Source organism: Amblyomma maculatum, chromosome 2 (genome assembly GCF_055883805.1).
Source record: "Amblyomma maculatum isolate TAMU_Amacu chromosome 2, ASM5588380v1, whole genome shotgun sequence".
Classification (NCBI taxonomy): Eukaryota; Metazoa; Arthropoda; class Arachnida; order Ixodida; family Ixodidae; genus Amblyomma; species Amblyomma maculatum.
In genome coordinates, this window is record NC_139345.1 from 639463 (window position 1) to 666889 (window position 27427).

The following is a 27427-nucleotide window of genomic DNA, read 5'->3' on the forward strand; positions in this document are numbered from 1 at the left end:
CAAAATAGGCTAATCGATTGCCCTAGAAGCTTATCAAGCACGAAAGCGTGCCAAGGTCGAAGCGGCAGCAGCGACTGCGGCTCTGGCCGATAGCTAACGCTCGTGAAACTTGGTTCAAGGATAGTTGAACCTCTACAATTTTTTCTTGAACAGTGCACTACATAAGCTTCCTTCAAGGGCGCCTTTACATTTGTACGTAAAATACAAGCATTAGTGAACCACAGGAATAATTATCAAGGCATACGCATGCATACATATATGCCGGAGACAGGCGCGGAACCATGACATGGAGACTCCAGTAGACTGCCTTATGCAACGAGCGTAAGCGGCTTAGCAATATCAGACGGCTGGGGAGCCTACTCTTTGATTGGATGTTGCATGGACAGTGTTTCTGGCCAGAGGGATGAAAAAAAGTATTGGGTATGACGGGAAGTACCCTTGATTAATCGATAAAGAAAGGGGCATCCCATACTTTGAATGCGTTCTGTCAAGAACCTGACGGAAACTGTGCCGCCGTAGCCGCCTGCGAAGAAGTAAATAATCAGTGGCGATGAGACAGCGCTAGTGAACGAAGGCTCTCCGGCAGCGTCGTTCCCAAGCAAGCACACACAAGTAAGTTCCAGGTCGAGTTGGGATTCTAGTAGATGAGTTTCGGGTAAGCGTCGCTAGTCACTACTGCACATGCGCTGTAACCGTAACTAGTTGCTCCGAGCTACAGAAGAAGGGAAGAGAGAAGAGGGAGGAGAAGAAGAAGCTGACCAAATGGAGCGAGAAGACTCGGAAGACGCCAAGAAGAAGGAGAAAAAGAAGTAGTAGAAGAAAAAGAAGCAGGCCAAATGGAGGAAGATTTGGAAGATGCCAAGAAGAAGAAAAAAAAAGACAAAAGAAGGGAGGTAGAAGAAGAGTGCGGGAAAGGAAAGAAGATGGAGAAGAAGGAGATGGGAAGGGAAAGAAAAGGGAGAAGAAGAAGAAGCCGGTCAATTGAAGCAAGAATAACAGGAAGACGCCAAGAAGACACGCCGAATCGCCGATCACACCATGCGGTTTGCATCCAGTGCATCGGCGACTAGCATATTCGAGTCGTACTTTGTGAACAATCTGTGTGGTAGCTGTCGCTACGCATATCCATGTTTACTCGAATTGAACCGCCAATGTTTTTCATAGCCCCGTTCCTAAGCTCTAAAATCTGGCGCCTGGTATCTCGTAGGTTTATCTACGAATTTGAGTCCTTCCAGTTTTCTGCAAGGAAAAATAAAGTTTACCTAATCCCTCCACATCGTCGTTGCAGCTGGAGGTAATATGCAACTGGACCCATTCTGCCTACTTGGCCCCATTAACCTCAACAGACTCCTCTTACGCGCCCCATCTTCCTCTACTGCTTCTGCTCTTTCTCTGCATGAATGCCGAATGACGTCTGCATGAATAAGCAGACGTCTTCTGTCGCGTGCTCTGACCATGCAGCTCACCTCGCTCAAGCGTTCCACGCGCCTCGGAACGGCCTTTTCCAATTAAAGATTTATTTATTTATTATTTATTTCTTTATTACATACTGTCAGCCTGAGTGTCAGGCATTAGGCAGGAATGTGTGGTACGTTGCAAAAAGCTCTACAGCAATACATTGTTCATTCGGTCGAGCGAAGTAGAATGGCGTAATATCGCAAGACGTAGAAAGCAAAAATGAAAGAATAAACATTTATGGCAATGGGAAACAGGTTGGTTTGTGTTATAGAATGCATTCAGAAAAGAAGACACGGTAGAACACTAAGGCTTTAAACACATTTGTTTTACAAGAAAAATCTTACTTTCTTTGAATGAAAAGAACAGGTTTGACGTGGGTGGATCACATTTTCCATGTCATTGCCAGCACTTGAGCCGCTGAAGCAGTGACATGCTATGGGGACTCAAGCACTAGCTTCACTCGGATTGCTGCGCAGCAATGCATGCTACTCTATATCTTTCTTACACTCGATTGAGACGACTAACTTATCGAAGATTATGACACTTGCGTCTTTGTCTTGCGCGAGACTTAAGTGGAAGCCACTGATGAATATAGGTGGCGAATTTCAAAGTTCTTCAAACGTTACAATTGCTATAGGTTCTTACCGAGGGAGCGGAGGGGTCTCTACATGGACGGCAATAAAGTACCTTGAACTTGAATTTCATGCGATGTAAGCAACTTGAAGTGGAAATGCGGCGCTGATATTATTCGTGGCGTCTAAAATCTGATAGGCACCCGAATAATTTTCCACGTCACGCAAAGCAGCTAGTGTTAACCAAGTAACTGAGAAGCGCGAACTAACCTGCCAGGCAATGCACCTTGTCGATTGTTTTCTTCTTCATGCTTCTCTGCCGCTGGTTAGCCACGCTTGCAATGACGCCAAGCCTAGCGACTGTGCTGCTCGCGAATGAACAGCTGTGATGTCCCATGGCGGCTGCTATACCAATAGGAGCTCTGCAAAATGTAAAAACTGGAAATAACTGATAAGAATACTGTCTGTGTGCAACAAAAACCTCATCTGTTATTTTTATGCGATGATTTCGCATGCGAGCATTCGTACCCAACAATTTTCTAAAGTAAGAAAATATAAATTGTCGGATGTGAATTTCGTACTGAGCGAAGATCATTCGCATCGCATGCGCTGGCCACGAAACAAGAACCAGTGGAATCTATTTATTTCGGCATACCCTGGGACCTGGAAATCGCAGCATTATGAAATCGCGATCTTTAATTGCGAGAGCGCGCTCAGGAAATCCTGCCCGCTCTAGACTCATGAAAGATTCGCTGAGCAGTAGGTATGGTTGGTAGATGGATGCAGGCCAACTTTTTGCACTATTTTTTGTTGCGGTCGCAATGACGAAAATGGGTTGTGGAAGGAAGCCTTAATGACTGGGGTCGATCATTACCGCAAACTTTATTCCTACACCCCTAACATGGTTACACCGTTCGTGTTTTTCAGAATTACCTTACAACAGTGATTTTATAAGAGGCTTCCGACTTTTTGTCCGCTTTTTTTCGAAAAAATAACATAATAATTTCTTTTAAAGCTAAGAACAGGCCGGATAAAAAGTTACGCCAAATGAATTATTGCAAAGGTACTAAGAAGTAGTGCGCTGCAAAAAAAAAAAAAAAAACAACAAAAAACATTGGGTTCAGTTTTAACCATGCGCTGTTTTCGAGCTTCGACCACTATAATCACTATAGGACTCACAGGGCATTGCGTTAAATAGTCAACTCCTGGAATACTATTATAAAATGTTAGCAGGGTGGAGCGGACTTTGGTCTTACAGCTGAGGGCGAAACGTGTGATTTTTTTCTCCTCTGCTTCAAGCTGCGTATCATGATCCATATATGACGGCAGCCTAGCGCTAAAAAATCGCCATGGAGTGCAAAAAAGCACTGATTAAGTGCTTTGGTCAGCAAACATTTGTAGTCGTTTGAGTAAGGGCTCACTTGCGACATATTGAGAGGCTGGAGCGATTGTTTTTTTTTTTTTTTTTCGTACAGTACCGCGAGTAGTTGCCGGCGGCATTTGCAAGCCTAAAGTTATTTTTGTGTGTGCGCGCAAACAAATGTCGAGGCAAGTGAGCGACCGGACAGTGTGCAAGTATTACGAAAACATGCAAACATTGCAGAGGAAAACAAGAACGGAAAGGAAAAGCTGACAAAAAGCACGACGAATGGATGGAGACAGGCAAAAAAAAGAGGAGAAACGCATTAAAAACCAACGGGTGCTAGTGGACGAAGAGGCCGAGCAGGCCCGCCTGCTTCGCGAGTGTCGACCAAGAGCGAACGATGCGCACCAACAATGGGGAGCTCCGGGAAACGGAGTCTGGAGGGGAGGGAGGCGCGGCGGCCATTGTGGAGCCGGGGCAGTATTGGTTTCGGAAGCACCTGTCGACAGCATCGAGAGAGAAAGAACGCCCCATCTCCAGGCAAAATCAGGCGGCAGCGGAGACGGTTTGGTGGCCGGGCGAAGAGGAGCGCGTAACGGCTCGCACTTGGAGCCGCTTGCACGCCGACTGCCGCTGGTGCTGGCGCGAGGCCTCTTTACGCATGCATCGCCCGCTGCATGACTGGTTGGCACGTTCAGGAAAGCTGTGCCGTTACACACGCGCTGTACAGTATCGAGTGCGCAGACACTGACTTCACTACTCGAACTGGGAAGGCAAATGGGCGCCAAAAAGTCCCCTTTCATTCCAGGAGATTGCCTCTGTCTTTGTAAGATGGAACTCTATCTGTTGAGACGGAAATGAAAGGCAAGAAACACTCCGCTTTGGCAACCGGCACATGTCTATTCAAGAAGCAACGTGTACGGCTTTGGCTCTGAAGAAATTGAAGATTGCGCAAGGCGTTGCAGCACGAGGCCGCTGGTAAGACGGCGTGCAGCTACGGAATCGGGCCGAATGCTGTTTTGTAGTAGTATATGTATTCAGTGCCTTCAGTGCGACCAATGCACGGTCGAAGTGAAATTAACAGAATAGGGCGAGCGTTGAGGCAGCCTAAAGAAGCTGACCTCCACAGTGCAGTGAGAGTGCATTCTTACTTGATAGGAATTTGCGTTAAATGGAAATGAAAGGAGTCGTCTTTTCGGCCTCCTTTTAACGACAACGTGAATATTTGCAAGCGTTGTTGTTCTGAAACACAGTGTTCAGGACTGAAACTTGATGTTAAACGAACAAAACAAAAGTTTCTAGCGCTCTTGTCGTCTTCATTGATATTTGCGTCAAAGAGGACATGTTACGTACCGAGAAAGAGTTTCGGTTGCAGTTTGTCACAGAACTACAGCGAGCTCAATAATCACCCCATTGTTCTCTCACTGTTGTTCTCATCACGCAGAAACAGTCGTCTCAGTAACAAACGCGTGCTTATACGTCTGCATGTGTCGTTTAAATAAGTATTTCAACAAAAGCGCGCTAAATTTAAACAGTGAAGCATATCTTGCTGCACAATGCGCCTCATTCCGATGAAGCAGTAGGCTTTTCGGCGCCGCAAATTGTGGCGGGAAATGCACTGGCTGTAAAACATTCGGCAAACATCATTGAATACGTAGAAAAAGCTAGAATATCTAAACCAATGACTAGTTGCGTTTAGTGACTTGTCCCATGCAGCACCACTAGCTTTTGAACTTTTTCTTCGGATCGCTAGGATATTCCTTTTTTCGGCAAATGCTGGAGTCAGTTTCCATCGCCTTTAGAATTATTCTTCTGCGCCATTGCATTGCCATATAGTTTCTCGAGAAAGCTTCTCGCAACTTCCTTATCAAGCATATTTCCTCACGAACCCATTTCTCATACCCCGACTATATGATGTCGGCGGTTAAGCACGGTTGAAGAAAAAAAAGTAAATCTATGCTGTCCATTAAAGAGTTTCCTCATTCTCATCAAAACGCCGTTCATGGAAGATTAACTATCTGTGTAACAAGTGCAGTAAGTTATTATCTAGCTGCAAGTACGGCTGAAATAAAAACAAGCTAGCCGAGCTCAGAAAGGCCATGGACGAGCTTGCCCGTTTCTTTTGTTTTGACAATGAAAAACGTTTTAGGCGGAACAATGTACGCAGGCGCAAGCAAGAAGAACGCTGCCTCGCGAGTAATAAAATGAATTGGAAGATTGATGTTAGGTAGAAACTGGTCAAAACCGCTGTTAAGGGTGACGTGTTTTGACATCTTCACAACTTTAGCGAGTAATGCATGTATGCGGATTGTCGAGGGCTACGAATGAAGAGAAAACCCTGCGCATCACCTTTGGTTTCTCTGATAATCGCGATTGTGCTTCTGAATGAAACTTTGCTGCGGAAAAGGCCCCGAAAACAGACAAAAATGCGCAACCTTTTCTGATGCCCTCTGGCCTTTCAATTCGTAGAACCGGCAACCGGATCTCACATTAAAAGGCTTTTGTCTGCCTTTTGTTTTTCCCCCCTTTCTGCCTTTTGTTTACATGTTAAGGGTTGCTACACCAACTTTCAAAAATATTTTTCTTACGATCTTCATTGTACACCTCATATAAAATGCGAACCCATGGGCAGCAAATCTGCCAGTTCTCGCAACACTGCCCTCTAACATTTCCGCGTGCACTCCAAGAAGCCTTCGGTTTCACTTCATAAAAAAAAAAAAAAAAGAGCCAAATAGCTGTTCATCCCTATCACGTGCTCTTTTTCCTTGGTTCTATGCAACAGTAGCAAGTGTGTTATAATTCCTTTATTTATATCTTGAGCAAGATGAAACTAACATAAGGACAAAATTAGGCCATGCTCAACTACATCATCTCATTCCCTACTAGCTTAAGCGCTGCGCATCTGCGAATATATTAACTTCTTTTACTCGTGTTTAATCCTGAGCATTCCGCGATGCGGCGCCGAAGGACACGGCGTATAAGAAATAAGGCGCCATGAATGCCATTGAAAAGAAGTGCTGAACTTTAACGAGCGTGGAGGTGGTGAGCAGATTTTATTTGGTTAAATCCAACTTTAACGGGCTGAAGGGGAGATATATTCAAAGCTTACTAATACGCGCTACGTCCGGTGAATTTATCGTTTCATTTAAATGCTGAGTTACTGCCAACATGTACCCTGGTTTAAGAGCCCGTACTGCATTAATAGGAGTGACAAGGGCTTTAATTAGTTCTGCAGCGAGGACAGGGTACAGCTGCCGCTGTTGATGAGCGACCGCCGGTGATAGACTCGCAGGGTGTCCGATAATTTGTTTGCCATAAATAAAAATATTGAAATAACAAAGTGCAAACACGGTGGATTGAGCTTGGAAGGCGCCTTTCTTAACCTATTGCCTAACACCGAAGACGCTCTATCCCATTCGCACATTCTATGCTATGTTGCCTACGTACAAAGGCCTTCATTGCAGCCGCCACCGCTTAGGTGTTGGACGACGGCTGTTGCGGCGCGCGTCTTTCTTTCCCTCTACTTTCTGTCTTCTGTTCGCACGAGACAGCGGAGGTGGCTCATCAACAGAGCCAGTAGCAGGCCCGTGCATTCTCTTTTCCTTTTTCCTACAGCCACAATAACTTCTCCGCTGGGTGAGTCATCGCCGCCACCAAGTGATGAGGAGGATGTCACGTCGATGCGCGCAAGGCTACGTGCGGAAAAGGGGAGGTTTCTCTAATCTTCTCGACGCGTCTACGCGACTCCGTGCGCGCGTTGACTTAACAAATATGTGCGGCGATTTTCGTGACAGTCCATAAAAATCAGCTTCAAAATCGTCTTTATCTCCTGCTGCATTCATCACCTTATCTTCGCTACCGTTGGACACTCGGCCACGTATGCGGGTCTGAAAACGTGTCTCTTAGATGTCTCTTCAGAGGAAAATGGCGAAAGCCTACCCTTCCTATCCTATAATTTGCCTCCCATCGTTAGCTTCTTGTCGGCATTCGTTGCATTGCTTTACAGGAAAGGAAAGGCGCAGTATCTATCGCACTTCCTCCGGTAAGTGTGAGTTTAGATGGTACACCATCGCTCCTGTCGCGTGGCGTTCCTTGGCGCACGTTCATGTGTACATGGCATTGCAGATAGAAGGGACGTATCCCGCCTCGGCCAATCACAACACCGCAAGCGCGACACACTTTGTCCACGACAGCATGAGCCGCTAAAGGCTTCCGCCTTAAAAAAAAAAAACACTGCCATACATCAGTGTTTTCCCTGGAGAGACTCGTCTTTAAACGCGACAATTGCACAGCAAAATTTCTGCTATGTCTACCGGAGCCCGCTTCAGAAGACGAAGTGCACACACGCCACGTATTGTCCCGGCCCTAAGCGTGCGGTAATGATGTAAGGCCATTCGAATTTCGCAGCGAGCTTTCTGCCCGCTCCCCCAGGCTCCGCACGTACATCTCTTGCCAATTTTGTAGCAGGGTGCTGGACGCTCTCTCCCATGCTACGGGCTTCCCGTCCTGCCACATGAGTTCCAATGTTCACTGGAATTTTCAATTTGAACGCTGCTGTCAACCTCATAACGCGTAATGCCGGTAGAGCTTTGTAGGTTGGAGATGCTGGTCCAATGGGGGCTGCAATTAGGTTAGTCTGCTTCGTGAGGTCATTTGCTTGCGGATTGTACGCCGATGCAAAATGATACTGAGCCGTTTCATACCCCCTTTAAGGTGCCTGTAATATATATATATATATATATATATATATATATATATATATATATATATATATATATATATATATATATATATATATATATATATATATATATATATATATATATATATATATATATATATATATATATATATTACAGGCAGCTTCCCCTACAAAACGGTATGCTTGCAGCAGAGCACGCTTTACAGGCAACTTAAAGGGGGTATGAAACGGCTAGAAAGGTACCCGCATACCAACGTCTGCCAACTCGGCATCGTTGCTTCGCCAGAGATTTGAAGAGCAAGATACTCACCTGCCTCAAGGGTCCATTTTAGTGTACGTGGATGCAAGCCTGTAACGCTGTGGAGCCAAAACAGCAATCTACTGTCCATGAAGACCTAGCCTGAATCAGACCTCTATGTTTCAGCTTTCTGCGCTGAGCTCGTGGCAGCTCAGGAGGCATTCTGCTCCGCGGCAACCATAACCATGCTCCCTGTAGCCGACGTTGTCATCCGCACTGTCGCACTTCAAGCAGTTCGTTTGCTCCGACGTGTCAGCCATTGCCCTAAAATATGCCAAGACATCCACCAGCTTGCGGCACGCATACCGCAGTCAGTACACATTGAGTGGGTCTCACGGGACCTGCAGCCTTTCCAAAGTCAAGCAGATTTAACGACCCGCCTCGAACCAAGACGCATCAATGCCACGGCTCCTTGAAGTGGACCACGCTACCCTCCTTTTATCAAGAAAGGAACACCTCCGGCGCCGCACACGTGCACTTATGCCTGTGTGCGGTATTCCTTTCCCGCGGTCTCACCCGTGCAGAGGAGGTTGCGCTTAGGAGGATCCTGGTCGGTGTTGCTTTCACACCAGCTGTCACTAGGACGTGGTCTCATTTTCTACTTTTATATCCCTACCCAGGGTGCCCGATCTGTAAAAACGAAAATGTTGAAGCCGACATTCACCACTTGTTGTGGGACTGCCCAGCACTGAAACGAACACGAATCCGGCACCTGACGATTGCTGGCCTTTCAGCAACCAATCCTGCCTCATATACCGCTTGGACGCAGGGACCTCATCATCGCTCACTCGTAAACTTCATGAAATTAGCCAACCTTTTTCCATTCATTTAATCATTCACTCATCCTTTTTCTCATACCCTACTGATGCCCTGAAGCAATAAATATCGTTAAAAAAAACTCACTAGGCCGCTGAGGCAGGAGGCACCTCTTTGGATGCTGGAAGGTAGCTCTTGTGTCCAGGCGGCCTCTTCAGCCAGTTGGACGAGGCGGAGCTAGAGCTCAGTTTTCGAACTACGCGGCAGGGTTTCCAGAAATTCTTTAGAATCGATATCTACTGCCCTCACAGGATAATTTAGTCATTCGTTATAGGGTCGCTCTCAACCCGCTATGTGTGTACACTCGCCTGATCTCACATCCGGATATATGTGTTTTGCTAGGATCGGGTATGGGTACGCGTAAGGTTTGAGTCATGCTCACACTACTGCCACTGTGTTAACTATGGGTCTGGGGGGGGGGGGGGGGGGGGGCACTAGTCTACACTTCAATCTGTAATGCTGAATAATTTACCCCATATTTTGCAATGCATTCACCGCTCCCTTGACCAAGCGGATCATCATTATCCCGGTGGTATAAACTTCAAGCTAGCTCGTGAGCCTCCTCGTGGCTGGGGACGGCGGCATGCGTTGATGTTAAGACCAGCATATTTTCCCTCGAACTTTGTCGCTGGTGGAGGTTTTTACCGCTGCGGGTGAGATTCTACCTGCACCTAAATTTTGGATAGCAATTTCACTGTTTCCTTTGATGAATTTGCTTCCTGTGCTGACGCAAGCCAATGCAACCACAAACTCCTTCGCCACTGCAGTGGAGCGCACCTTTAGGGAGGCAGCCGTAACCGCATTTCCGGGGCCCCCTACTACAGCGGCTACCGCTCGTCCGTCGTAGCCACTCACGGCGTCCACATAAGTTACCTGCTCCAAGGACATCTTACTATAACGGAGACTAAATAACCTCCGCTCTCTTATGATCTCATTATGATCGAGGTGCGTATTCTTAGGTAAAAGGGAATTAGTTAAAGGGGTCGCTACCTGTACCCTTCTTTCAATTTCCGAGTCACTACACAGGTTAATGTCGTCCGCGCAGAGACTGAATTTTATCCTTTCAATATGCTTCAACTGCCCGGGGAGCGCACCACATCGAAGAATCAGTGCTCGACCATGTCAGTTGCCAGCTCCCACCCGACAATGCCATACTCGCAATTTTTTGCTTACAACGCAGACGCCGGATCTCCTGGGTGACGAGGCCTTTAAGGCTACCGAGCTAGTAAAGCATGTCGCTGGTCATCGATGATGATGCGGATGATGATACTTCGTCAGGGTCACGAATATTCTCGTATTTCAGCGCATGCGCACAAGCAAAGATCAGGCGCCGGCGAATGTACCCGCCTCGGCTACGGGAGGTAGTGGGTTCGACTCCCACTGCCGGCCGGACACCCACCGGTTTTCTCAAATGGGTACAAGCCACGGCCCGGCCTGGTGCTCGGCTTACTAGGGCTCGTGACTTGGAAAAGGAGCCCGCGCCTTATAAGCCCAACTCTGTGAGCCCCATCCTGTCAAAGACGACGATAACGAGGCCAACAGCCTCAAGTGGCGCCAGGGCAGAGCAGCACGTGCCCTGCCGTCGCCCGCGCCAGTCGCTGCATGCCAGCGTTCTTCTCGACTACTATCGGCCGACCTGTGACTTGAAAATGGTTGCAGGCGTCCCGAGCAGCGACAGGAAGCCAGTGGCAACAGCGGCACAAGCGGCGCCAGCCGTCTACAGGCCGCCCGCGACTCGCGTGGCTCCCGCGGCTCCCGTGGCAGCAGCAGCATGGCCCAAGCCGCCCGCCGCTGTGCCCCGGGCGCCCGCCCCGGCGGCAGTGGCCACGGCCCCCGCACTGCCACCCAAGGCTGCGGTGGTGACTCCCACTTCAACCTACACAGCACCCACGAGGGCGTCGCCTATGACAGATGCGTCCAAGATGTACAGCGACACGCAGGTAGGCCTAGCAAAAACGCCGCAATGCATGGCGGCAATAGACGAAGGTCCGTTGTTTGAAACCAGCACCAGCCCGAACAAGTTGACGCGTACCTACTCGTCGTTTGGTGCACGCGCCTCCACAAATAGTGCTACGGCGCTTGTGTGGCTCAGTGGAGGAGGCTTGGGTATACTGGCCGGAGTGTACACCTAGGTTTGAACCCGACCGCGGCAGCCGAGTTTCGATGGAGGCGAAAGCGAAAATTAGCCGGGGTTTAACTCCGCTCAAACCGATCAATACGGGGTTTGCTTGTGAAACATTTGATTTCCTACAATCAAAGAGGACGCGTGCCGGCGAAGATGGACGCCATCGGGACGACCGTGCACGTAAATTCGAGAAAAGCTTCAGCGGACGTCCGGACGCGTATTGCCAAACCATATCCCGTAGGCGCACTGGAGCAGACGACGCTTTCAGCGAGTTAAACGGCGATTATGCCTGGTGGCGATGCTCAGAGGAATCACGCGCCAGAGCGTCGTCTGCTCGAGTGCTATCCCCCCCTCACCCCAACCCAACCCGGGAGGACTGGGAGGCGACCCTGCTCGGCTGCTCCGACCTGCACGCCCAACGGGCCTTAGTCGGGCGAGCCCGAGCGGCGGCAGACGCCACTGGGGTCCCGAACTAGGGACCTCCACCTAGTGTTTGTGAGGGTTGGCCCCTTCAGGGTCAGCTCATGCGTAACCTTCTGTATTTGTATCCTATATAAATGTTTTCGACCACCACCACCGGACGCCACGAATAAGAACGCCTCTTACCGCCACTCGAAGCCAGCGACGGTGACGGTAGCTCTCTGCCTTCACCGCAGCTGGTACACAGCCTGCAGCATTCGCAATGTGGAAACAGTCACCGTAGCAGAGGAAATTGCCATTGCGCTAGCGCTAGTCGACCCTAATAACGAGAAAAGTGTTGTTGTGTTTACATGTGTTTCTGCGGGTCGCCTTCCCAACTCGCACCCCCATACGTTTCACGGTGTTTTAAAAAACACTTCGCCTCGGGGAAGTTTTAGAATGTTGTAGAATGTTTTAGAATGTTCATGGTTGCTCTGTGCCGAATAACGATATCATAGGTACTTCGTGAAATGAGAAACTGCTCTGGAATCTTTCGGTTGCACGGGCGCTAACCCTACTTTTCGTCCCCAGCTGGCTGCGGCGCCATGGGCGCCCCCTTTGTTTGTAAACTCGATGTTGGACTTTTAGAGATGATGTGATGTGATAACAACTTTATTTTTCCGCCAGATAAGGAGGCCCCCTAGTGCCCGCCTCCGGCACGCAGGCCTCTGGGACGGGAGCTAGGACCTCCGCGATCAGAAGCAGGCAAAGAGGTCTTGGTTCTTCGTGGCTTCATCCGTCAGGCGGATGGCTTGTTGCTGTGAAGCAGGGACCTCGCTCCGCAGCAGGGCTTCCCAGGATTTTCTACAATTTATATTTGTTTTAGCCCCTGGGGAGCTAGCACATTCCCAGATTATGTGCTCGAGGGCCCCTCTCTACCCACATTGCTTGTACGTATCGCTTTTCCTATCGTCCATCTGGACATAATATGCCCAGACCGAGTTTGCGAAATTACTAGCTTGCGGGCTCCGCCATGCGACTGCCTCCTTATGGTTCAAGCTTTTATTCGATGGTGGCACAAGTCTCCTGCTTAACCTGCAATATTCGAGAATCTTCGTGTAATTTTGCAGACGCTCGTCAATGTTCCGGCAGTCGAGCGGCTCCACAGTTACCCAGAAGTAGAGAGCTCGGGCTAACTCGCGGGCCGCTTCGTTGTCAGGAACGGACGCGTGTGCAGGGGTCTGAATTCGGCTAACTTTCCTGTTTAGTCGTCTACTGACGAGAATCCTTGCCGCTTTCGGCGAGACCCTTCCCTTTCCAAAATTCCAGATGGTCGTTTTGCTTTCGTTAATTATGAATTTGGCTTGCGTTCCGACGCAAGCGACCGCGATTGCGACTTCAGCCGTATTCGTGTTGCAGCTTCTAATGCTGGCGGCCGATACCGGGGCACCTCGGCTGTCGACCACTGAGGCGACCGCCACCCCCGTTTTGCCATTTGCCGCGTCTACATACGCAACCACTTTGCTGTCCATCGAATCGAAGCATCTGATTAGTGCTCCTGCTCTCTTCTCCCTCCTCTGAGTGTGAGGGGGGGATCATTAGATTTTCTCTACAGTCCTGCGGGATGCTTGATTTTTCTCGTAGTCCCCTATCGGTCGGCAGGCCTACAATTTCGAGTGTAGTTCTGCCGGTGGTCGTTCGACGTAAATTTCCAGCTGCGAAATTCTGACAGCCTCCGCTATTTCGTCCCAGCTATTGACCAGATGTGACGTCATGATGGCGTTACAACCTGATCATGACGTCGCGTCAAAGCTGATGTCACCATGTGTTGGCGTCACAATCATCTCTGCCATTATCATCACTGTCACTATCACTAAATACCACTATCATTATCGGTCATTATCTACTACTGGTTAAAATTCTGCACTGACAGATTTAAAGGTAAAAAGCGGCAGTGGTCTTCATGATTGATTGATTGATTTATAGGAAGCGAAAGGCGCGGTAACTGTTTCACTTGTTTTCTGTGGACACCTCACCCGCACCGTACGGGAAAGGAGTACGGTGGGAGTGAAAGTAGAAAGAGAGAAAGAGGAGCCGTAGTGGAGGGCTACGGAGTAATTTTTACTACCTGGAGATCTTTAACGTGCGCTGACATCGCACAGCACACGGACGCCTCTTCGTTTCGCCTCCACCGAAACGCAGCCGCCGAGGTCGGGTTCGAAGCCGGGTACTCCAGCACAGTAGTCGGGCGTCTTACCACTGCACCACACCGGCGGGGCGCAGTGGTCTTCATGACAGCCGCGTTGGCGTGACGCTAGACAAGAACTATAAGATACGTTGCTGATGTGCCCGGCGGTGCTGTGAGAATGATCGACAGCTATAGTGTGACCGGGTGGACACCGACTTAAGCCATTAAAAGCTGTCGCCTTAAAATACCGTCTACGACATTTGGACTCTATGTTACCCCAAAAAGACTTAAAGGTCCCCAGAAAGGGTCACAAAGAAGGGTAAACAACGCCATAACACTGATAGTTATTGAACCACCCATCATTCTCCCGCAAAAATTTTCGATCTAGCTTCTGCAACACCAGAGATATCGGCGATTAAAAATGACCCTTCCAATTTTCCCTCTCAACTCGTACACCGAAGGGAGCCATAAAAAAACAAAGAATACAAGCAAGTTCAAAGCTCCGCCCAGACATACGTCACTTCGACGAACTTCCAGTTGCCGCGCGCTCGCTCGCTGGCGTAGTCGCGCCAACCCGTCCTCGCTCGCACATGCCTCAGTTCGCGCAGCGACGGTTAGTGTAACCGCGAACCCGTGGTTATCCTATGTTACACGGCGGACCAAACCATGGTTGCACCACTAACCGCGGTTACCGCAAACCGAGCTTGACGACCTCGGTTTGCGGCGTTAACCGAGGTTATGACGGCGTCTGTTGACGGAAGCTACTCGTCGGCGCCCGAGTGCGCGAAACGTACGAGCGGGTCTGCTTCACAAAGTTATTCATTTGCCCACTGTATCACGTTTAAAGATCGATATATAGATTATGGTGCCGCCCGACGTCTTCGATTACGGCCGACAGCGCAGCGACTGCGTACTGAAGCCTTGTCTTGCCTGCAGTATCGTTTGAACGGCTTGTTGCTGAGCAGAACGTCAAAAAATACGCGGCCTTATAGCTATGAAAGTACACGAGTTTGCAACGGTTGCAGCACGGGATGCCGCGAGCAGGCTGAGCGTTACACAATTACCGCGGGGGTGGAACGTGCGAGCGCGGCGAACGCCGGCGCCGTGCGTGACCGTCCCTAGTCGTCGCTAGGCCTACATTGTTTCGCTTCGAAGCCGCGGCGGTCGGCGCTTTGGAACATGATCAACGCTGTCGTAAATCGTCTACTTATGAAACTGCCTTATAGTGATTCCTATCCTGCCATAGTAAAATAATTATAGGATTAACTCTGCCGACGCATTAATCGCAGAGCTAGTACGAGCAGATCGGATCAGCCGAAATGCACCAGCGGCAGCTGGCTTGAGCAGAAACGGCTATCGCTCTTACCAGCAATTTGCTGCTGGTCAGCGATCCTCACGAGGGCTTCATACTTGATATTCGGCTCAGTATTCCAGACGCCAACAAATTTTAGCACGCTTTATTTCGGACATCGGTGCTAACGATCCGCCGTGTCGTTCGCGAACGGTATGCGGGAGGAGGGGCCACAGCGGCGGTGTTTACGGCGGTCGAGGAGGTGCTGCCATCGTGCGGTGCTTGACCGTGCTGTTGACGCCTCGTCGGACGACACTCCGATACTCCTGAAACCACGTTATATAAATAAGATATTTGTAAATGCAGCTTCGTTCTGCCGATCCCTGCGTCGCTTCGGTTGTTGCACTTATTGGGCAATGGCCACCTAACCGATAAGGGCGGTGAGCTGTGTAACAGTCCGCACAGAGTTCGAGCAGCGCACGAGCAGACGACTTTCGCAGCTACCGGAAGTGTGTCCGTGACGTCATGGTTGCAGTGACCGCAGCGAATGGCAGCTTCTAGCAAGCCTTGCCAGTCAACCGACCCGTGAAGTCACGGGACTAGGAAATAGTTCCATGCGACACCGCCAAGCGACAATCTCTCTGCCCGCGAATTTCAAAAAACGCTGTTTTTAAAAATTAATAATAAATCGCTGGCTTTGTTCCAAGGAGTTATACTTTGCGTTATTGCTCAAAAGGAGGTGTTCTACACACTGAACACGTTTATCAGTGGTTTCTTGGGGGCCGTTTCCGTGGACCTTTAAGTGTCCACAGAAACAAGTGTGATAGATACTACGCCGTTACCTTCTTGTGAACCAATTAAGTCGAAAGCCTTTCTATCGCTCATGGTGATCTGGCGTCGGTGATATTTGTCCTTTTCTTCCGGGCGTGGCTACGAGTCAAGCTACGCAGTTGTTATGGCTGTAGGAAGAAGGAAAAGGAAATGCACGGGCCTGCTACTGGCTCTGTAGCTGAGCCACCTCCGCTGCCTCGTGCAGACAGAATATTAATAATTGGTTCACTGGAAGGGAAAGGCGCGGTAACTGTCTCACTCGTTTTCTGTGGACACCTGAACCGCGCCGTGAGGGAAGGGAGGAAGGTGGGAGTTAAAGTGGAAAGCGAGAAAGAGGAGCCGTAGTGGAGGGCTACGGAGTAATTTCGACCACCTGGGGATCTTTAACGTGCGCTGACATCGCACAGCACACGGAAGCCTCTTCGTTTCGCCTCCATCGAAACGCAGCCGCCGAGGTCGGGTTCGAACCCGGGAATTCGGGACAGTAGTCGGGCGTCTTACCACTGTTCCAGATATGCCTCTGTGAAGGTCGCGAGGCAGGACACGGACGCTTGGTGTTCGCATCAGCTCCTCCAATTTTCGACTGTGAGTGCGGAATTCTTGACTGTTCATGTTTCGAATAGCCGCAATCGACGCATGAAGGTGTTAAGCACCTGTCCACCCTCTCTTCGGGTCCGTCTTCCCGAATTTGCGGATAAACTTTGAGATTGCTCTGGGAGCCGGCCACCGCCACATTAGGCCTAGGCCTAACCCTTCACTCCCCCGACTTCACGGCCCACCAACAGCGGCATGGTGCGCACTGAAGATGGGACTACTGATACTGCATCAAGATGGGACCGAGCCATGGAGGCTCGACGTATGGCTCACCCCGATGTCCTCTCTGCCCAGCAAGCCGCCACGAGCTCGACTCATCAGCCCCCGGCCGGCACAGCCACACCAACGCAGCCCACGCAAGGCAAGACTTCCACCGTTCTAAAGCGTCCGCCACCGTTGCCCAAGCTCCCGACACGAGACCTTAAAATCGTGTTCCGCCCCGGTGGAGGCCTCGACCTAAGTAAACACAACGGGGGCTATATACTGTCTCTAGTCACCAGCGCTCTGCAGCTACCGATAGACGCAGTGCGAACACAAGACGCCATCCGAATCAACCCCAGGCACAATTCTTTCACTATCAGCACGCCAGCCGAAGACCGCGCCCGCAGATATGTACAACTAGAATCTATAAAGATAATCGACCAAGTCTACCCAATGAAAACGTATATCGCTCCTCCGGACAACGCCATTCGAGGCATCATTTATAATGCTATCTACGACCAGACATCTGAAGAAATTTTTACAGAGCTAAAAACGTTCAACCAAAGCCCCTCCTATCTCATCACCGATGCACGCCGACTCGGCCACACCAAATCAATTCTGGTCACCTTCATAAATACCAAATCAGTACCTAAACAGCTGCGCTTCTATGGAGCGGTCTACCACTGCCATCCATTCATCGCCAAAGCAGAAGCCTGCTTCAACTGCCGTCGTCCGGGACATCGCAGCGACGTGTGCACGGCACCCAAAAAGGACTTATGCCAACGATGTGGGGAGACCCATGTACCGACCGACCCTCCAACGTGTCCACCCCAGTGCATTCTATGCGGCGGCCCCCATTTTACGGGCTCCCGCGATTGCTCGGAGCGATTCAACAGACCGGGCAACAAGAGACTGACACGCTCGACAACTGGTGCAGATGCCGAGCAAACAATCCGGCAATCCCGAAGCAAGCACCGGACGAGTTCCACTAACCGCGTCCGCTCCCGGTCCGCCGCGTCCGCCGCTTCCACCAACGCCAGGAACCGCTCGCCATCTTTCCCGCCCCTGACCGACCAGCCTCCGCCGGAAAATAAGGTGAGCTGGGGCCCACGATCTTCCTCCCTTGTCCGAGAAAATAAGCAACTTAAAGAAAAGCTAGAAACTCAGGGCAAGCAAATTCAGCAACAGAATGATCAAATAAAAAAACTCAATGATCATATTGCAAAGCTCACTCAGCAAATGCAAACGCTAATTCACAGGCTCTCCCCCGCAGAGGGAATGGAAAGTTCTTCAACTCCCCTCCCAGGTCGTTCCACCCCACTTCCGCCTCCTCCTCCCACATGCAACAACACAGCATCTACTACTAAAACTCACACACCCGCCAAACGGAAGGCACCTCACCAAGACATTCCTACAGCGGTCGACTCCCAAAAGCCTGATCTGGTCGCCTCCATAGCTTTACTCGAAGAGAAGCTTGCGGAAAAATTTGAATCTATGACCACCAGCACGAACGCATGGGCAGCTGGAGTAGACGCGCGGATAGCGATGCTCGAGCAGCAGATGCAGCAGCAACAGATCCAGATTCAAACTGCTCTAGAAAAGCTACTCTCTACCACAGTATCTCAAATGATCCCACCCGAATCTCAGCCCCAAGATGGCAGGACGTCGACAGGACATTAAGGTGTGGCAGTGGAACTGCAGAGGCTTTCGTTCCAAGCGTAGTAATCTGCAGCTCTACATTCAATCCCTTCCGGCCGATGAAACACCAGTGGTAATCGCACTGCAGGAAACAAACTCCCCTGTAAAACTGCTCAATTGCACTCCTCATACACCAACAAACTGTACTCAGTACAGAGTGGCGACGTTGGTTCACCGCAACTACACAGCAACTGATCATAACATGGACGTTGCAGATATCGACTTCCATTTTATAGAGCTGCTTCCCAAAGAGCGGAAAGGAACGAGTCTATTCATTCTGAATATCTACAGCCCCCCGAAAGGAAAAACTGCTCCTCTAATGGCGGCCATGAAAAAAGCCCTTCAAATCAGCGCTAACCAACCATTGATAGTTGCAGGAGACTTTAATGCCCGCCATATCACATGGGGATACAAAACGACTTGCAGTAAAGGCGCCCGACTCTGGACACTTCTCCAAAATGAGGGCATAACCCTTGTCAATGATACACAACAGTACACGCGCATCGGCAACAGTGTACAGAACAACACCACCCCCGATCTTACACTCACGAAAAACATAACACAATGCTATTGGACAAACACGCAAACCTCTCTTGGTAGCGATCACTATATAATTGAGACCTCTTTCTCACTATCCTCCATAACCCCCCGTGTAAAGAGGAAGCTCAAAATCACCAACTGGGATCGCTTTCGCGATCTGCGTACCGCGGCCCCGAAGCAAATAGACCACCTTACAAATTGGCTGGCTAACCTCAACAAGGACGTGAACATGGCCACATCGGAAATGCCGTGCACACAATCCTCGGAGGTGATTGACAGCCGATTACTCCATATGTGGGAAGCTCACTCGAGCTTACAGAAGCGATGGCTTAAAAACAAACACAATCGCGCCCTGAAGCTCCGCATCTCCGCTCTCATAAGGGAAATGGAGACGCATGCGGCACAGCTCAGTCACCAGCAATGGGGTCAAGTATGCGACCGCCTTGCTGGAAACCTAGGACTTAAGGACACGTGGCGGTTGCTACGATGCCTTCTTGAACCCGATCACGCCAAGAATGTACAGCAGAAAAATGTGACGCGTCTTATCCATGGCATAGACATGGACAACGACAACATTATTCAATCCTTAAAAGATACATACCTCACAACCACACCGAAGACACCCTTACCACAGTACCTTGGAACCCAAAACCATGAACTAGACGAAGACATCACAAAGTATGAAGTCAGAGCAGCCATGCTCCAACTCCGCACTACGTCTGCTCCAGGAGCCGATCAGGTCACGAACAAAACACTTAGAAACCTCGATGAAAACTCCATCCAGGCAATAACAGAACTCTTTAACAAACACTGGCAAGAGGGAACGCTTCCCTCAGAGTGGACACACGCTCAGGTTACCTTTATACCTAAACCCGGCAAACCGCTCACTCTTTCAAACCTTAGGCCCATTTCGCTAACTTCATGTCTTGGTAAACTTTTTGAACACGTTGTCTTGAATCGGCTACATACACACATGCAAACCCGCGACCTTTTTCCTCACACAATGCTGGGTTTCCGCAGCCACCTATGCACCCAAGATGTCATGCTACAGATATCAGAAGAAATTCTCCATCCCCGACACTGCAAACGCACAAGAGCATTGCTGGCTCTAGACTTGCAAAAGGCATTTGACAATGTCTATCACTCCTCTATATTGGATGCACTATCCACTCTGAATGTGGGAAACCGAACACATGCCTACATTTCAGCATTTCTCCGGGATCGCACAGCAGAAATTCGGTTCGGTCCCCTAAAATCCCCCACTTTTACCCTCGGTAATAGAGGCACCCCGCAGGGATCAGTCCTTTCCCCCTTTTTATTTAACATCACACTCATTCCCATGGCTAAAAAGCTGTCACAGATCCCAAACCTCTCCCATTCTCTATATGCAGATGACATCACCCTGTGGACCACCACTGGGAATGTAGGTAGCATGGAAGAAACTCTTCAGGAGGGGGCAGACATGGTGTCAAGATGCGCAGCTTCAATAGGCCTTGCATGTTCCTCCACCAAATCCGAGCTCCTGATACTCCACCCAAGCCCGCGGAAACAACCCCCACCCCCTATGCTCATCACCGTAGATGGTCAGCCAGTACCACAAGTTCACAAACTTCGAATACTAGGTATGTTCATACAAGACAACGGCCTTAACACGGATACACTCTCCAGACTGACTAACACAACACATCAGATCACCCGCCTAATCAAACGTATAGCCAACAAGCACTGTGGAATGCGCGAGCATGACCTCAGACGCTTAGTACAGGCATTTATTATAAGCCGTATTCTTTACTCGATTCCATATTTATATCTAACAAAAACAGAGACCGACAAGGTGGATGCTCTCATCAGACACGCTTATAAGGCAGCTCTCGGCTTACCTAAGCGCACCCCAACCTATCGACTCTTAGGCATGGGAGTTCATAACACCCTCAGCGAACTGGTGGAAGCCCACCGCATCGCCCAACTAGGACGGCTCTCCACTACCCCTACTGGTCGCCACATTCTTTCCTTTCTCCAACTTAGACCGTTAGATGCCCCTCCAGTAGAAACTTATGCAGTTCCAAAGACAGTCCGCGATAACCTCACTGTCCACCCACTTCCGAAAAACATGCATCCCCTTCATAACCAGGCCAGACGGAAAGCGAGAGCACGTGCTCTACACATAGCACATGCGAACGAACCCGACACGGTCTACGTGGACGCCGCAGAATATCCGCACCGCTCAGCTTATGCGATATGCGCGGTATCCAGCCGCTTCGAACACATCACATCAGCCTCTATCATTACCCGAACGTCCGTAGAAGCGGAAGAATCCGCTATAGCCATCGCGATAGTCTCTTCCACTGCCACCCTTATCCTCAGCGATTCTAAAACTGCCATACAAAATTTCGCCCGAGGCCAGCTACATGCTGCCTCTCACAAAATCTTAACTACCAACGTTCAAACACCCCGACCCATAGACCTTGTCTGGGTACCAGCCCATTCCGGCAACCCCGGTAACGAAGCGGCCAATTCTGCTGCTCGAGCATACGTCGACCGAGCAACAGATACCGAGGACCTAGGCAGTGTCAGAGATCGGCTGATCACCTACAATGACATTACACTACACTACCGGTCTGAAAGACTTCACTACCCTCCCCCACACCCCTCCTTAACTAAACCACAACAAATAACATGGAGACACCTTCAAGCCCGCACCTTTCCCTCCCCAGCACTGCTGGCACTCTTCTCCCCCTCTACTCATCAGTCCGTATGTTCCCTCTGCGAGGCCCCGAGAGCTACATTCGAACATATTATGTTCAGATGCCCGGAGTTTCAACCACCGGCCGAATGGCGCCTTACGGACAACGAGGCTTGGGAGATCGCGGTCTCCAGCTCAGAACCGGCTCCACAAAGGAGACTGGTCGCCTGGGCTGAAGCGGTCGCCGTCAGGCACTGCCTGCTGGCCACCACCCGTGATCAGGAGCCGGCCCAGCCCTTGTAACGAGTATTTCGCGGCTCCACTAAATAAAGTTTTTCACCACCACCACCACTGTTCCACCCCGGCGGGGCTCGTGCAGACAGAAGAGAAAATAGAGAATAAAGAAAAGAGAGAGAGAGAGAGAGAGAGAGAGAGAAAGACGCGCCGCAACAACAGCCGTCGTCCACCACCAAAGCGGTGCCGGGTGCAATGACGGCCTACAACAGATAAAAATTCGGTGGCAGGCAAACCCCCGCCAGCAAGCAGCGGTGACCTACCTGTCCCATCCCCATCAGGAGAGCCGACTTGGTAGCCCATCTTCGCCTCGCTTATGGCGTCGTGTTACCTGTTAGACTACAGCGCACCTAGTGGGAGAAGCGCGAAACGCCTGGCGTGGCTACGAGCCACGCTACCCTGGAGAGTCGAGCCCAGCTCTCGCGCTGGTATGACGTCAGTAGTCACGTGGTGTAAAGCGTAATGCCCAGCTCTCGCGCTGGTATGACGTCAGTAGCCACGTGGTGTAAAGCGTAATTACCGGACCACGCTACGCTGAAGGCTCGAAACCTGGCGTAGTATTTATTGCTTGCACAATAAAATAATGAATTGGTTCACAGGAAAAGAAAGGCTAAGTATCTGTCACACTTGCTCTGTGGACACCTGAACCATGCTGTAATGGAATGGGGAACGTGGGAGGGAAAGTGAAAATAGAGAAAGAGATTCCTTAGTGGATTGCTACGGAGTAATTTCGACCACCTGGGGATCTTTAACGTGCATTGACATTACACAATATACGGACGTCTCTCCGTTTCGCCTCCATCGAAACGCAGCCGTCGGCAGAGCGTAAAAAGCGGAGCATAACGACAGCACAGAGAGTGAGCGTAAGAAGGCGAAGAGAGCAGCGGAGACTCCTGAATAGAGAGAAGAAAGGCTAGCGAAACGGTGAAGCCAGATTGCCGCCCGTAATAGCGGGGCATAGCCGCCGAGATGGGGCCTGTGGAAGAGTTAAGTTAACGGGAACCAACAGAAGAGGATCTGAAAGCACGTCGTGTGACTAATCACTCCATTAGAGTTTTCGAAAATGCATCTGCGACCAGGATGTTTGAAGTAGACTGTGAATAATCCATTTGGACACATGTGTAGTGTGTGTGAGAGACTGTGGTACCAAATGGACTTGACACCGGTGAGTAATGCAATGTATGTGAGTTTGCGTTTGGAGACTGTCAAATCGAGAAACTGTATAAACAAAATTTAGACCACATGCTACCTTACAGATCATCGGGAAGTCATCGTTAATGTCAAGCAAATTAATAAAAGCTGTTTGTACCCAATGTCTTCCATTACTTAACATACATGACTCCAACAAGCTCAGCCAGGGAAATGCATACATCGCGCTACGGATCCCGGCGTAGCTGAGCTAAGCCACTGCCATTTTTATCGTCAAAATTCGAATTAACCTGTTGATGGTATCACTCTTTTTGGGCATGGTTATGTTTGTCTGGTTAAAAAGGGCCCATTAATCTAAAACAAAATCACATTGAGTTTTCGCGCCACTGGAGATGAATTCAGTGATGAGCGTTTCTTAATGAATGACGAGGTAGACTCCGGCATACACCCCAAGAAAAAAGTCGACGCACTCGGCCTACTTGCGAAACTTACAAATAATGGCGAAACCTCACATCAGCTCTTTTAAATTTAATAACTTCCGTTATCAATGAACGCAGTTCCTTTGCCGTAAATGCGCGACGAAGGAAAATACATACCTGCCATGCTGTTGCGTGCCGAGCACTACTAAGTTTGCACGGTTTTAGTCCGCAAAACTTTTTATTCGTGTGTCAAAGTACCAACATCGATATCTACGACGGCCTTGATGTCAAGCAGTGAGAACCAGTGCTCTTAGTAAGCATGATGAGTGAGGAGCATTCTGAAGTAATGCCGCCTAAGCAAGTAAAGTGCTACGTTGTTTTTAAACTTAGATCCTGCACGTAGTGTGTGTGTTTCATTTATTAATTTTCCCTTTCAATATGTTATACTGCCTTCCGTCTGTCATGCATCATCATCATCATCATCAGCCTGACTATACCCACTGCAGGGCGAAGGCCTCTCCCATATTTCTCCACTTGACCTTGTTCTGTGCTAGCTGCATCCACTTGACCCATGCGAACATAACTTCATCTGCCCACCTAACTTTCTGCCGCCCCCTGCTACGCTTTCCTTCCCTTGGAATCCAGTTTGTTACCCTAAGCGACCATCGGTTATCCTCTCTTCGCACTACATGTCCTGCCCATGCCCATTTCTTCTTCTTAATTTCCACTAGAATGTCGGTAACTTGAGTTATCTGACCCACTCTGCACGCTTCCTGTCTCTTAATGTTACCCCTACCATTTTTCGTTCCATAGCCCCCTGGGTTATCCTCAACTTAAGTAGAACTCTCTTGGTTAGCCTCCAGGTTTCAGCCCCATGCATAATGCGAGGTTGCAAAGAAAGCGGTACAAATAACGCTGATCATATTCAGACTTTTTTCTGACTTTATCAACACATTGGTACAAGTGGTGTATTCGGAATAAAAAAGATTCGAGGCGTCTACACACAGGTGTTTCTGGTGGAGAGGGACGGTGAAGACCCGGGCATGTTCAGCGCGCTGAACATTTGCTGCAACCTCTTCATGGGCGCCTGCATCGGGGCCACGGCTGTGCTGCTTGCCATGTTCTTCTTCACCGACTGCCGCTTCGTGCTGAAGACCAAGAACGTCACCAGAAACCGGACCCGCGCGGCGCTCGAAGAGTGGGACGGCGGCGAGGCCCGAGGCGCCACCGAGCTTGAGCCGGCCACTAGCACTGTGTCTGTGGTCGCGCTGGACGACACGGGCGAGCCTCTGACTACCGACGGAGCGAGGTGCGTTCTCGCGAATCTGAGTAGTGCAGACTTTTACAGCGGTAGCTGTCGACATCAAGTTGTCTATTTATGCGCCGTGACTATCGTTGTCGTAGCAGTACGCATGACCTCAAGACAGACACACACATTAAATATTTATTTTCAAGTGAATTCCAGCCTGGTGACAGCCACGCTGACTGATCTCAACAGTTTGACGCCATACATAACGCCATAACGCGCGCCGTGAATCAGCCAGAGCGTCAATCCCTGATAGGTCCTAACATATAATGATGACCTTGCTGATGCCCCTAGTTTCTCTCTCTCTCATCCTTCCATCCATCATATTTGGTCCTAGATACGTTTTTCATTCCAGAAGCCAGCCTTGTATACATGGATTATTATAAGCGGCCTGGTGTGACCGTGCTTGACCGCAGAGTCGCGAACGTGACGATTCTACGTCAATCACGCGTTATTATTCACAGCGCTCTAATAGCACGAGAATATCACGTCAATCAACTTGTCGCCGAAGTGCGCGTGCAGCGAGGCGATCGTGTGGTAAATTTTGATAAGGGAAAATGCGTGAATTGTCGCTTCTGCCTTATTCGCCAGCTGCGCGTAAAGAAGACTGTTGCTACTTTAGGTTCCTTTTATAGAGTCCATGATTTCGCTCCCAATAATAAACATTTGTGGCTGTGCTCACTCTCGTATTCACGCAGTCTTAGCTTATAGACTAACACTGACATGTGACGTAAGCAAGATGGGGTGGCTTTGCTGTCGTCAGGCTAGACAGGCAGGAGCTGAAAATAATGCTTAGCGCCCCTAGAAATACATGGAACAAAAAGATTTGGAAGCAGTTTTACGATTTCACAGTGCACCTATGATGTCGTCACTCGGTGCAGAGTAACTATGGACACTGTAAGACTGCAAAACTTTATTACACAGGCGGAGTATATTGAAAACACCGCGAAACGCATGGGATGGGCGTCGGGAGCATGGCGCATTAAAAACGTGCAAGAAAAACTTGCCAAATTAATTTTTCGGTCTCGGGGAGCATCAATAAACACCGCAGATTGTTAAAGTTAGCTGATGTTTTGAAGAAAATGTGTGACAAAGTATGCTATGTCATTTTGAAAGAAACACATTTTTTAAGTGTGTCGATAAATGTGCCATTAAAGACCAACATACGCATGAAAAAGTAGCAATCCGCTGGGTGCTTCTCGCAAACGCTACAGCTTCTCGTGTTGTCCGACATGCTGCCGCGCAGGTTGCCTTCCCTCTTAGATACTGCCGCTCAAGTGATACAAACCTTTAAGCTGCGAAGGCAGTCCGCACGCAGCGTGATCAACAAATTTCGTGCCCCAGCAGAAGACCAAAATCCCTCAGCTGCTCACAGGCCTCATTTGCGGACTCCGGTGTCTTCCGCGCTCGTATAGAGCGTCGTCTGCGCCTCCTTCTGCTGCAGTGGGCCGTTTACATTTTTTCTTTTGCCCTGCCGTTCGAGAAGTGCTTTCCGAATGTAGTTTTTTTTTTCAGGCTGCACACCTTGAACGACCGCTGTAAGTAAATTCAGGGTGTATGGCAACATACCAGGTTACGAAAAAAGCTTGAAGAATTCGGAGAAACACAAAGAGGATAACGAGCCTGTGAGCAGTATTTACGGTTCTTCTACTACACATATTTTAGCGGCGATTTAGGTACACATTGCCCCCGGGATGACGTGGCATACTTTGTCACATATTTCTTCAAAATTCTCGCCAACGTTTTACGACCGGCCACCTATTCTGGTGCTCTGCGAAACGAGCAAAATGTAGCCGGAAATGGTATTTACATGTGTTCATATGGGCCGCATTCCCAACGTGCACCCCCATACGTTTCGCGATATTTAAAAAATACTGCGCCTCTTAAATGACGCTTCAAGCTTTCACAATCTGTTGTAGGAAGTTCATGATTGCTCTGTACTAAGACACGACTTCATAGGTGTCCCGTGAAATGAGAACGGCTGTGAAAACTTTCGGTTCCATGCATTCCTATGTGACACGAAGCTTACTTTTCATCTCCAGTCTGCTGCGGCGCGCCACTTTATGTGTAAACACGGCTTGGTCTGTAGGACGCGAAGCCTTTAAAATGGCTTACTGAAGCGTCACATTCTTCTGTCCTTCTTCGGGGCTCCCTGCAGTGCTTGTGGTTGCGCCTGCAAGGTGCCTTTCAGTGCCGTCAACGCACCCTCGTATTGCTTACTTTGTCATGTCTGCACCAACACTTTATACTGTCACCGCGCAGGTCTTCTACGAGAAGCATGGCGACACCCAGCGTTCGGGCCTCGAGGAAGGGTGTCAGGAAGCGCCCGGCCACCATGTTGGCGTCCAGGCGAACGGTGGCGCCCCTCGCGGTGCACTGAGCAGTGGCACATGTGCGAGCCAGGCACGCAGTGGCACGGCCCGTGCAAAAATAAAAGATGGCCCCGAAGGCCTTACAAGCGGAGATGTGTAAATAGGGAAAACGTCTATAGCAATGAATA

The 27427-nt window shown here is 49.6% G+C and overlaps 1 protein-coding gene across 1 annotated transcript; it reads left to right on the forward strand.

The window, feature by feature from the left end:
* Positions 1–3793: 3793 nt before the first annotated feature.
* LOC146197793 (uncharacterized) lies at positions 3794–27427 on the forward strand. Its single transcript, XM_084591809.1, has 4 exons — positions 3794–4077; positions 10663–11149; positions 24629–24930; positions 27190–27427. The coding sequence occupies exons 1-4, from the start codon at positions 3794–3796 to the stop codon at positions 27305–27307; spliced, it is 1191 nt and encodes a 396-aa protein (XP_084447935.1). The 3' UTR covers positions 27308–27427.

Coding starts and splice junctions, on each gene's coding strand:
- LOC146197793 (XM_084591809.1), top strand. CDS start 3,794: ATGCGCACCAACAATGGGGAGCTCCGGGAAACGGAGTCTGGAGGGGAG. Junction 11,150..24,628: donor AGATGTACAGCGACACGCAG/GTAGGCCTAGCA, acceptor GTCTACACACAG/GTGTTTCTGGTGGAGAGGGA. Junction 24,931..27,189: donor CTGACTACCGACGGAGCGAG/GTGCGTTCTCGC, acceptor GTCACCGCGCAG/GTCTTCTACGAGAAGCATGG.